This window comes from Sminthopsis crassicaudata, chromosome 2, assembly GCF_048593235.1.
Source record: "Sminthopsis crassicaudata isolate SCR6 chromosome 2, ASM4859323v1, whole genome shotgun sequence".
Lineage (NCBI taxonomy): Eukaryota > Metazoa > Chordata > Mammalia > Dasyuromorphia > Dasyuridae > Sminthopsis > Sminthopsis crassicaudata.
The window spans coordinates 61,074,751-61,088,134 of NC_133618.1; the positions used below are offsets into that span (position 1 = coordinate 61,074,751).

Sequence of the window (13,384 nt, forward strand, 5' to 3'; positions counted from 1 at the left end):
ACCTTTGACCACTGTCCTTTGCAGTGTGAGCTCTACCCGGCTCGCCTCCTCTGAGGCCCTCTAAGGTCTCTGGCCACAATCTCTTGAATCTATAGTTTAATAACTGGTAGCGCACTCAAGAACAACCACGTGTAATCTTAAAAGCCTTTATTGTCCCTACTCACATAATGCCCTGACTGATGCCCTGACTTGTTGGTTCCCGAGTGAACACCTGGTCAGAAGACCCACGTGTTCACTACCAAAATCCTTACCTCTTTCGGCTACCCATCTTGGCTTGGCCACCCAGGCTAGGAGCCAGGGTGAACAGCATGAGGTTAAAGAGGGCGGTTGCTGCCTGCAGTGGGCTTATATAGGGCCTGTGAGGTCACACACACAGCCAATCAGCGAGAGAGACACCCATTACGAGAAACTATCTCAATATGGCCAGGATCCCGCCCAAGGGCAGTCCTAATATCCACAGAAATTACTTCCGGGCCTCAATCTCCCGATGTGCTGTGGCACCCATTTAAAGGGCCCTTACAATTCCCTTTCTCTTGTTTTGCGGGAACCGCACATCTCACCAAGCTAAATTTTTAGCACCAGCTATAGAGTTCACTTGATCCATGAGATGACAGTGTTATGCCCAAGGAGGTACAAAGCAGCAGAACTGTAAACAGAAGTATGACAATGAGAACCAGGCTCAACAGTGGCCCAAATGTTCAACCCATTCATCAAAGTCATACTCGAGATAATATGCCAAAGAGGTTGGATGCCAATGAGGTAGGATGTCAACACTGAGGTGGGAAGTCAACAAGGTAAAACATCACAATTCTAGTTAACAAATATCAGTAGGTAGGTTGTCACAATTCTAGTTACATTTATCACAGTTCTAGACCAATTCTAGTTTCTTACAATTTTCTGTTGCACTTTTCACACTCCTAGAACAATTCTAGCTTATCACAATTCTCAATTGCACTTGTCACAATCCTAGAGCAATTCTAGTTTATCACAATTCTCAATTGCACTTTTCACAATTCTAGAACAATTCTAGCTTATCACAATTCTCTATTGCACTTTTCACAATCCTAGAGCAATTCTAGCTTATCACAATTCTCTATTGCACTTTTCACAATTCTAGAACAATTCTAGTTTCACAGGTGCACATAAGCAGTCATGTCCAGTAACATTGTCTCAATAACAATGGCAGGTGGGTGTGTTGGTTTTTCACCCACTAATTTAAAAGCATAGTCCTTCAATAGAAAGCATAGGGCAAAGCCTCTTCCCAGGCCACCATATGGCAAGTGGCCATGGGAGAAGCAAGCAGGCCCATTGTCCATTTACAGTCTTTATATTGCGTATCACCCAAAACAGTCCATTTCAGCTGCAACACTGGAACTGTGTCTGGTGTCTCTGGTCACGGTCAGGAGGGGCATCGCTGCCATCAGCGTCTGAAGGGCTGCGGACATCTGGCAGGTCCCTCTGGGCTGTTGTCTGGTCCTTCTCTTGGATCCCCAGGTTACAAATGTCTCTGGTGGGGATGAACTCTGCTGCTGGATCTGCACCTAGGAAGGAATGTCCCCGGGGCCCAACTTGGGCCTTTCCAAATGCCATCCAGGCCTTTCCACATCACAGTGGAAACAAAGTTGTTGTCAAAAAGATTAACAAGTCAGACAAAAGTCAGTCTGTCACTTAGCTGCACTTTCTGTGTATGCCTGAAGTGCATTGCTAAGGTAAAATGCAAAGAATTTAAAAATGTAAAACCAAAATAATTTAAAAGTGTAAAACCGAAATAGATTAAAAATATAAAACCAAAATAACTTTAAAATGTAAAATCAAAATACTTTGAAGATGTAAAATCAAAAATGTTTTAAAATGTAAAATCAAAATTTAAAAATTGTAAGCAATCACATATCCCAAAATTCCCTTCTCTTGTTTAGAAGAGAAGATCTTGGGGATAGTCTGTGCAGTAATGACTTTACTAGAACACTCGGCTATATCCCTGAATTCTTTTGCCTAAAAATCAAAGTTTGAGTTTCTGATACCGAATTGTACTTCAGGAGTGTGAATCAATAAATCTGATATTTTCCTCCTGGGTCAAAGATCACACACTGTCTATTTATTCTAGTGATTAAAACAGCAATTTTCCAACCCATTCTAAACATAAACACTGTTTTATAAATACCCGTAGGGGGTTGGGAAATCAAGCTCACCTGTGGAAGTGGAAAATCCACGAGGTAAGAAAAGAGGAGTTTCAACTCTCCAAAGACGATCCTAGCAGTTTTACAAGTATAAAACTCCACTCTCTCTAACTGCAAGGTCTTGTCCCTGTAAGGTTTCTTAGAAATTAACTGAACTGTATTTTTAAAACTTTTCTGATTATACTCAATACCCCACAATTCCTTTTTGCCTTGGGGCATAAAGCCTACTCCTGTCCTTTGAAATGAAGACACAGGAGTTTTGAATGGATTAATGGGCAGTGTTGATGATATTATCGCCCTTCCTTTTCCTCCTCCCCCTTCTCCCTTGGCCCAAGAAGGTGAGGCAGAGGGAAGAAGAATTGGAAAATTCCCCAAAGGCTGATTTAAAATCAAACCTGAGCTTTGCACATAAAAAGAACTAAACTTCTTCTCAATGAAAGAGTAATCAATAAATTCCTTAAAACAACAATGCACAAGGTAAACCAACAAAACGCTAAGAAGAATTTCTACAACTGAAGTCCATGTGATTCGTTTATTTCCTTCCTTAGTTTCAGCCACTGGTTTGAACTCTTCCTGTTCTATCTGTAGTAACCTAGCTTTTTCTTCTTTCTCTATCTCCATCTGTAGTTTAACCTGCAATTCCAGCAACTCTTGCTGTGGCATTTTATACTCTCTACTGTCATACAATCGCATTAGCTCTAGGTTGCTCCCTCTCCTAGCTCTATTTACTGGGTGTGGGGATAGCCTTTGTGGAGCTTGATTACAAGCTTCCTGCTGTTCTTCAGTGGTGATCTTTGTTAAAAGATCTTCCATCTGGCTCTTTAACCTCTTTATATAATAAGCATTATGTTCAGCTGTGTCCTTGAGCCTGATCCCAGATTTACCTGGGTCCATATTGCTTCTCTGTCTTCCCTCTTAAGTGGCGTTTCTACCGGATCTTTCAGAATCTTAATTCTGAATATTAAATATTTTCAAAACCTGATAATTCCTGATGCGTCCACCACGTTGGGCGCCATTTGTAACGTGCTCTCCTGGCAGTTACAATTACTAGTCTGTCCTAGACCCACCAGAGTACCTTTGACCACTGTCCTTTGCAGTGTGAGCTCTACCCGGCTCGCCTCCTCTGAGGCCCTCTAAGGTCTCTGGCCACAATCTCTTGAATCTATAGTTTAATAACTGGTAGCGCACTCAAGAACAACCACGTGTAATCTTAAAAGCCTTTATTGTCCCTACTCACATAATGCCCTAACTGATGCCCTGACTTGTTGGTTCCCGAGTGAACACCTGGTCAGAAGACCCACGTGTTCACTACCAAAATCCTTACCTCTTTCGGCTACCCATCTTGGCTTGGCCACCCAGGCTAGGAGCCAGGGTGAACAGCATGAGGTTAAAGAGGGCGGTTGCTGCCTGCAGTGGGCTTATATAGGGCCTGTGAGGTCACACACACAGCCAATCAGCGAGAGAGACACCCATTACGAGAAGCTATCTCAATATGGCCAGGATCCCGCCCAAGGGCAGTCCTAATATCCACAGAAATTACTTCCGGGCCTCAATCTCCCGATGCGCTGTGGCACCCATTTAAAGGGCCCTTACAAAGGGTCTTGCTCAAAGTATAGCTAGGAGGCCAGTATGGTTACATTGCAGAGTATGTGGAAAGGAGGAAAGTAGAAAAAGACTGGAAAAGTAGGAGTAAACAGGCTTTGAAGAGCTTTGGATGCCAACTCCTATCTACTTCTGGAAGTTGATAGGGTGGAGTGACGTGGTCAAACTTGCACTTTGGGAAAATTTCTTTGGCAGCTGAGTACAGGATACCCTGGAGAGACTTGACAAATATGAGTCATGCTTGGAAGACCGAATACATAGGACTTGACAACTGATTGGATATGTTGGGTGTGAGAGAGGGAGGAATCAAGGTAACATCAAGGTTGGGAGCCTGAGGTTCTGGGAGGATGTTGGTGTGCTCCACAGTAATAGGAATACTAAGAGGAAAGAAGATTTTGGGAAGAAAGATAATAAGTTTTGGATAAATGGTGCTTAAGATTTCAAGACATCCTGTTCAAGATATCCAATAGGCAGCTGGAGATTCGAAATCAGAGGTATGAAGAGGTTAGAGCTGGATAAGTGGATCTGGGAATGATCAGTTTTAGCCCCAACTTTTTCATTAATTCTGAGTGAATGAATCATTTGATTGAACCTCATTTAGACTAGATGAACCTAACTCACACTGAGGGTCTTTATAACATTGACATACATACACATATGTATTTTTTTACATATACACATATACATATATATGTATTCATATTTATTGACATATGCACATACTCATATAATATTCATGTCAAAGCTTTTTAAACTGTGAGTTATAACCCCATATAGGGTTGTGTAACTGAATGTGGGGGTTGTGAAATTATGATTTGTTATCAGTAAATGTTTGATTTGTATACCTATTTTATATATCTATATACCTGGGGACATGTTAAAATTTCTCAAGTGAAAAGGGATTGCAAATAGAAAAAAATTTAGGAAGCTCTGATATATATGATTGTTACAAATATATAATCACACACACACACATATATTACAGATATATATCAAGATATAACTTTTCTTGAAAACCCTCAAATTCCTTTACATTAATTCCTAATTAGCTTTAATCATTTTAGAACAACAGCGACACTTGGTGGTGAGTAAAGGAAATATGATCCTGAAATTACTTGACTCCTCCCTACTTCCCTAAAAAGTAAATCAGCCCATTCTCAGGCTCCTTGGACTCTGCTTTTAACCCCTCCCCCCCACCTCCTCCTGAATCATGTGTTCGGTATTAGATCAGTCTGGTGGTTGCTTTTTTTCTTTAATCAACTTTTTAAAAAAGTGTCCAAACATAGAGGGGGAGTGGAGAATCAAAATAGAGTTAACAAAAATATGCTTTTTAGTAATTTAGGATTATGAAGTATTTTGCACCTTATTTGATTCTTAGATAATAAGTAAATTAGTTTAAATAGAAGCACAAACATAACTATAATTTTAATGATTACAACTATAATGTATTCCCTTAGCAATCTAGCTGCAGCTTGCCTTTTTAGCCTTCTCATGCAACATTCCCTTGGACTTGCTGTATTCACAGTGCTCGACCTGACTCTCCATTTTCCCTATCATTGCCTTTGCACACTTTATCAGTCAAACATTTCCCTTTCATCTCTGCCTCCTAGAAAGCCCAAGTTTCCTTCAAGACTCATATCAGGTGCCATCATGCCATCATTTATATGAGATCTTTTCTGTTCATTCCAGCTTTTAGTGTATTGACTCTGATAAGTTTTCTGCCCTTGGCAAAGGATCATTCCTGAGTGTGAAGCACAAAACCTTTGTGCTCAAGCATTTGGGTATCATTACAAGTGTTAGATTCCCTATAATTCAGAGTATTGAAAATCCTCGTGTTACTGAGCTCTGCTTCTCCTATCCCTGTTACCCTCTATTTATTTTTGCATATACATAGATAGGTACATGTTGCCTCCCTTTGCGGGATTGCAACCCCCAGACAACAGTAATGATTTTACTTTTTTTTCTATCCTCAGCACCAAATACAATGGCTGGCACATAAAATGCTTAAGACAATACTTGTGATAATTGATTTGGTGCTTTCTTTAAATCTCTGTTAAGAAAATGGTGTCAGTATTGCACTAGTGAACTCTGCAGAAAAAGCTTTGGATGATGCAAAGCCTAGATAAGAAATGAGAAAACAAACCTCCCTCCCTGCTCACCCTGACTCCACGGCTTGCTTACCGAGAGAGGCCAACAGATCCCTGGGAACTTCTCGTTGATCTTCATGAAGTAGCCGAAGAAGAAGCAGAGGGCCAGCAGGAATTTCAAGAGGGGCACGGTCAGGAAGGACGCTGCCGTGGACGCAATGTAGCAGATGAAGATGATGAAAGAGAGGACCTGCCAGGGAGATGAGTCTCAGCTTCCTCTGAGGATGACCCATGCCTAAGGAAAAGCTGAATTTGCTTCTCTATCCCTGACCTTAGGCATCCCACACCTTTCTCCTCCCATTGGTGTCTCTTTCCCTCTGCCTGCTAGCTGAAGTGAGAAAGGGCAAAAAATAACACAGTGTGATGGGGCTGTAACAGTTATAGGGTTCCGCTATAACTGCATCAAATTGTGCTATTTTTCTTTTCACATTGTCTTCCCTCATAAGTCCCAAGAAACTCTCTATGAAGTGTTTGCCTTTAGTCTAAAAGAGATGGGCAAATTTTTAATAATCTCTTGACCTTGTTAGTAAAATGATTAAATTGCCTCCTCCAAAGTACTTATGCCCCAAAAGATCAATCAATTAATAAACATATATTAAGCACTACTATGTGCCAGGTACTCTGCTAAGCACTGGGGATAAAGTCCCTGCCCTGAAGGAGCTTACAATCTATAAAAACAGCAAAGGGAAGGTACCCCCAATTGAAAACACTCCTCTAGGGTTCTACCTCTTGCTTATCAGTCTGTTGAAGATGATAAAAACAGAGAAAATGACAAATGTTGCAGGATCTGTAGGAAAACAGGCCCATAAATGTATTGCTGGTAGAGCTATAGTTAGTCCAAGCCATTCTGGAGAGCAATTTGGAACTATGACCAAAAAATTTCTAAACTGAGAATGTCACTTTGACCCAGTGATATACTCCAAACAGTTGAAAGAAAAAAGGAAAAGGACCTGTTTGTACATTTGTACAGTTTTTTTTTTGGGAGGGGGCAAAAAATGGAAATGGATGGGGAATCCATCAATTGGGGAATGGTTAAACAAATTATGATATATGAATGTAATAAAATATTGTTGTGACGTATGAAATGATGCAAGTTTCAGAGAAACCTGGGAAGTCTTTTATGAACTGGTAGTAAAGAGAGCAGAAACAGGAGAATAATTTATATAATAACATAACATTGTGAAAATGATCAACTTTGAAAAATTTAAGAATTCTGATGGACACAGTGACTAGCTGTGATTCCAGAAAACTAGAATGACACATTCTACCCAATTTTTGGAAGTGACAGACTAAAAATGCAAAAGGAGGCACATTTTTGGACAAGACCAAATGGGGAATTTGTTTTGCTTGACCACGCATATTTGTTACGAGGAGGGAAGTGACATGCCAGAGTCACCCAGTGAATTCATGCTTGAGGCTAGATTCTAGAGTAGACACAGTGCCAAAGCTAAGGTTAGGATTTAGACCAAACTATAGTGCCAAAGCTACAGCTCGTCCTCTTGACACTCAGTCCAGTGCATTCCTTTTGATTACCAGGAAACTACTCCTAGAGTTTAATGAATGTTATTGCTGATGGTTGAATAAGTCTGAGTTCTTTTCTAAATGGCCAGAGGCTTAAAAATTAATGAAGGTCAGTGGGAATGTCTCTGAACCAAGACCAATACAGGATATCCCATATTTACACAGCACTTCAGAGTTTCCACTTTTTCCAGAGCTATAATATAATGGAGGAAAAAGAAAGAGGAAGAAATCATATGGTCAAATACAGCATCTTATATTTAGAAACCAAAGAATATCATCAGGAAGAGCCATTAGAAGGGATTTATTAGAGCCGGAAGATATTTTAGAGTAGCATTTCTCAATTTTTTTGATATCTAGACCCCTTTACACTTTTAAAGATTATTGAGGACTCCAAAGAGCTTTTGTGGGGATAATATCTGTCAATATCTAGTGTATTAGAAATTAAAACTGATATACTTAAAAGCATTTAAATATAATGAACCCATTAGTTTATTTTTATTAAAAAATTATTTTCCAAAACAGAAAAAAATAATTAGAAGACTGGCATTATTTCTAGTCTATTATTAAACATTTATTAAGCACCTACTATGTGTCAACCTGGTGCTAAGTATCCTGGATACAAAGAAAGGTGAAAGACTATTTTACTTTCAAGGAGCTTAATGGGGTGACAAGGGGGAACAACATGCAAGCAACTGTGTACAAAGTATAAAAAAGATTAATAATAGTCAATAGAGGGAAGGCATTAGAATAAATAATTTGTTGATTGGGGGTAGAGTGACATAGTTAGACTTGTGCTTGAGGACATTCACTTGGAAAGCTGAGGTCAGGATAGATTGGAGTGGGTAGAGATGTGGCAGAAGACACCAATCAATGACTACTGCAATTGTACAAATATGAGGTGGAGATCCTGCAAAGTCACATACTTTTTGCAAATCTCTTTAATGTTTGGCTTAATAAAAAACAGCTAGCTTCTCATATTTGCTTCTGTATTCATTCTCTTGTCATTTGTGGATTTGATCGAAGTATATAAAGAAGATTGTGCCTTATCATGTAACTAGAAAAGGGAGGACTACTGTATTTTAATAGACAAATTACATGTTGGTATTATTGTAAATAATAATATTAATAGTTCTCATTTATATAGTGTCAAATATGTGCCAGGTACTATGCTAAGCACTATATAATTATTATCTCATCTGATCCTCACCACCCTGGGAGGTAGGTACTATTGTTTATTCCTCTTTGACAGATGAACAAACTGAGGCAGACAGAAGTCAAATAACATGTCCATGTTCACACAACTAATAAGTGTATCTGAGGTGACATCTGAATTCAGGTTTAGCAATCAATCTCTGCATCTCCTAGCCACTAAAATAGCTTTGACTCGAAGACCCCCGTTCTGGGGGATGATGCTTCAAGAACCCTGATCTAGAACATAGACTGTGGAAATGCCATTACAAACCAAGAGGCCCAGCAAGAGCAAATAATTTAACCAGATGACAGATTAGGTATTGGGAAAATCCATGAAAGCAAAGACCATGTTTACTTTTATAGTGTCTCAGTAGCTTCTCTGCATAGTAGATGCAGAAGCAGTTAGGTGTGGGGGTTGGAGGACTGGTGGAGGTGAATAGTGCACTCCCTTGACCTGGAGTCAGCAAACCTGAGTTCAAATACTGCCTGTGGCATTGAAAACTTCTCAAAAGGCTCAGTTTTCTCAACTGTATAATGGGAATAATAATAGCACTTACCACACAGGATTATTGTGAGAATCAAACAAGATATTTTTAAAGTATGCAAATCCTAAGGCACTATGTAAATGCTAGCTATTATTATGCAGAACTGCTTGCTGAATATAGACAAATTAATATGTGCAAATTCTTTGTTTCATGTATACATAAGTATGTTTATATATACAAATATATATGGGTACATATATATATGCCTATTTTTATGTATGTGATTTTCTTGGTAATTTCTCCCTTTTGAGGATAAGCACCAGTCCTCAATTTACTTCCTTTGGTGTTTAGAAAACCCAAAGAGCAATAATTTAACTTTCTTGTATGACCCCAAAGCTTCCATTCTTTTAAAGGCAGATGAACAGATTTGAACATTCCCTTTTCAGCAGAATGTAACAGGTAGAGTGTTGGTCTGGAGTCAGAAACATCTCTCAGCCTCAGTTTCCCCTTATGTAAAATCACATTTGTACTGCCTCCCTCACTGGGCAATTGGTAAGATAAGATGAGAAAATGTACCTCAGGTGCTCTGTAAGTCTTGAATGTGTAAAAACAAAAAATAATTGTGTTACAGTGCTTCCTAGTGATTTCACATCTGTGATTCTTCAACTTCCTCTGACACAGCAGACATTGGTCTCTAGTTGTGTCATCTCTGGAGTGAGCAGTGAAAGGTGTTAAAATATAGGAGCTGTATGTGCTTGGACAAGTACATTTCCTTCCTCTAAGTGACCCCCTTCAGACTCATCAGAGTCATAGGATTTAGGTCCATAAAGAAGCTGAGAGATCATCTGAGTTTTACAGAAGAGGAACTGAAGTCAGAGAAGGGAAGCTTGTCCAGTCATAGCAGGAGTAACTACCAAGAATCTGACCCTTTAGACTTCCAGCAATACTTTTTCCTCTTCACTGCAAACTCTGTTACCCATGAGGGGCACAGAGCTCTTTCCCTGTATCCTCCTGGCTCAGGAGCTGCATCCTCCTGCCTGGACAGACAGCAGTAAAGAAAAATGTCCCCATCTAAGTCCTTTCTTTTCTGCCCTGGACTCTTCATTCTTTAGCCCCTTCCCAGAACTGTTCAATACATGTTGTCATGAGGAAAGCATCTTGTTAATCTTCCTGCTTTGGAAATGAGTTATTTATTCTCTATGTGTTTTGAGTGTAATCCCTGGAAGGCAGGAACTACATACATGTCCTTTCTCCTGCCCCTCTCTTTGCTACTGTCCCCTCCCTTATTGTGGAATGATACATGATATTTTCTGAAAGTTTGTCTCAAGTGGAGGAGGAGGAAGAGGGGAGCAACAGCTGACTCAGCTCCTGCATGAAGAGGATCTGGACATCACAGCTCCAGGGACATCAGGGTTTTCCAGAACACAGGGTGTGGACAGTGTGTTGCCAAGGAAAGAGCATCATCACAGAAACCCATGAGGAGAAAATAGGGGTGATCATCAGTGTCAAAAAAGGCCAGGACTTAGAAAAGATCCCTGGTGACCTGGGAGAAATCAGTTTACCACTGAGCAGCAAGATGGAAGCCAGACTGGAAGTGGGTGAGAAGTGAGAAGGTTGAGACAGTGTTTGTATATAGATTTTTCAGAGAGTTTGGATTGAAAAGAAGGGAAGATAGGGGATGATATACTGAGGAAATTTTTGTATCAAGGTTTTTGATGTATGAGAATAATCAGGCACATTTGTAGGTAGCAAGGAAGGAGTCAGGGACTAAAGATTTTAAGTCCTAGCACTAATATTTTCTTCATGGATGACCCTGAGCAAGATACTTCCCCTGTCTTAATTTCTTCTGAAAAATGATAGAGTTGAATCATTAGATTTCCAGCACTAGATACTGTGATCCTTATCTCCTTTGGTTAAGAGAGTCTATAATTATAAATTTATTTGTATATAATATCTTTATTCCATTATATATAATATGTAATATATATTTCATTTATTTAACACATTATAATATGTAATAGTTTGTTTATAATACATTATTTATTCCATTATATATCATAAAATATAACATTATGATATATTATATATATGTTATATGATAATATGTGAATATATTATATATATATCTCTAAGCTTTATATATAACCTATAAGACTATATTATAACTATATAATCAGTCTATAAGGACTATTTAGCCTATGCATTACTCCTAGTGTGTATTTCCACAATGGCCTGATGTGGGTCCAGGTACTAGATCAGTTACTGGTGAAGACCCTAGGGGATTTTTCTGCCTTTTGTCTGTCTAGTCAACAGTGGGAAGGTAGAGAAAGAAGCCTCCCACTGGCACTCTCTTGGGAAAGATGTGGCTCTATAACTTTCTGTGTGATCTGATTCTGTTTTCTCATATGTAAAATGGGGAGAGAGAAGGGGAATTTGGATTAAAATCTCTTCTAGTTAGGAGGTGTAGAAAATAGAGTATTTGTAGTCTAAAAGGTCTGAGTTTTAAAACTGTCTCAGACTAATCACTAGCTGTAGAATCTTGGGTAAGTCATTTAACCTCTGTCTGCCAAAGTTTTCCTTTCTGTCAAATGGGGATGATGATACTGCAAGGTTGTTGAAATAATGTCTGTAAAGCATTTTGCCAAGTTAAATAGTTCCTTAAAGGCTAATGTTATTATGGTTGTCATAGAATGATCCTACAAGTCAGCCACATGGGTCTTCTTCTTGCCTGATCTAGTCAGAGGATGCTAGAAGGATCTTAGAGATGACCAGTCCAGTCCTTATTTCAGAAAACAGAGGCACAGAGGGAAAAGCCTGTGGTCACCTAGCTAGCCAGCAAAACTAGGATTACAGCTCCTGATTTCTAGGCCATGACTCGTTGGATTTCCCCTCTAGCTGGGAGTTAGGCCTGCCCATCCTTAGGTGGGGGATAAGTTTCTTGGGCAGTGCCAGGACCAAGTCATACTCAAACTATCTGGTTAGCTGGAGAGAGTCTAGACAACAGAAAAAGACATTTAAAAACTGTGTGACTAGGGGGGGAAACTTTCACCTTTCCCTGCTTACTCCTCTGTGAAATGAAGACTTGGAGATTATTTTAAATTTTTTTGAGGTCTAAGATTCTATGTTCCAATATTCTTTTTTTTTATTATTATAGTTTTTTATTTACCAGATATATGCATGGGTAATTTTTCAGCATTGACAATTGCAAAACCTTTTGTTCCAGTTTTTCCCTCCCTTCCCCCCACCCACTTCCCCAGGTAGGGGCAAGGTTGACCAGTACATGTTAAACTTGTTAAAGTTTATGTTAAATACAATATATGTATACATGTCCATACAGTTATTTTGCTGCATAAGAAGAATTGGACTTTGAAATAGTGTACAATTAGCCTGTAAAGGAAATAAAAAATGCAGGTGGACAAAAATAAAGGGATTGGGAATTCTATGTAGTGGTTCACACTCATTTCCCAGAGTTCTTTTGCTGGGTGTAGCTGGTTTTATGTTCCAATGTTCTTAAAAACAACACAAAACCAGGGCAGCTAGGTGGTGAAGTGCATAGAGAATCAGCTCCGAAGTCGGAGGACTTGAGTTGAAATCTGGCCTCAAGACACTCAACACTTCCTAACTGTGTGACCTTGGCTGAGTCACTTAATCCCAGTCATCTCAGGAAAACAAATAAACAAACAAACAAACAAACAAACAAACAACACAAAACCTTCCAGTCCCCAACCCCCATGATAAATGGCATTTCCTATTGGGTTCTGTGAGAGCATCTCTTCTGACTAATAACAGAGAGGCTCTCCTCATAGCTATTTGGGGAATGAACTCCCACTTGCAATCCATTTCCCCTTGTTCCCCAGCTGGAGGCGCATACTTGTGTCTCGTACTTAATAAATGTGATGGATTGATTTGTCAGCCCTCCTTCCCCAGAATAAGTGAGTTAAGGAATGGCTGCCTGGTATCTTCTGCTCATTTAGAAAAACTAAAAGAAGATGTGCAGTTGAATTCAAGTTTCTATAGGGAACAATGGTATCAGAGGAACAGAATGACCTTAGAAGTCAGCCCAGCCCAGCCCCCACATTTGAACACTCAATAAATTCAGTCCTTTGCTCCAGGCTCAAGTCTTCTGCCTCCTCCACAAATACTGTTAAAGAGCTTGGAACCCTGTTGTTACAGAAGTGATATGTCAAATGATGGAGACTTTGCCAGAAGAACTTAATAAGGAAGTCTAGGAGTTGGGAAGGAGATGTAGGGATAATAATTT

At 39.5% G+C, this 13,384-nt stretch overlaps 1 protein-coding gene across 1 annotated transcript in view; it reads right to left on the reverse strand.

Moving 5' to 3' along the window:
- Window positions 1-13,384, reverse strand: part of CMTM3 (CKLF like MARVEL transmembrane domain containing 3) — a 36,893-nt gene that overhangs the window by 8,368 nt on the left and 15,141 nt on the right. Inside the window, exon 2 of the mRNA XM_074286541.1 lies at window positions 5,961-6,116. Within this exon, the coding sequence (XP_074142642.1) occupies window positions 5,961-6,116 (156 nt within the window). The remainder of the gene's footprint in view (window positions 1-5,960; window positions 6,117-13,384) is intronic.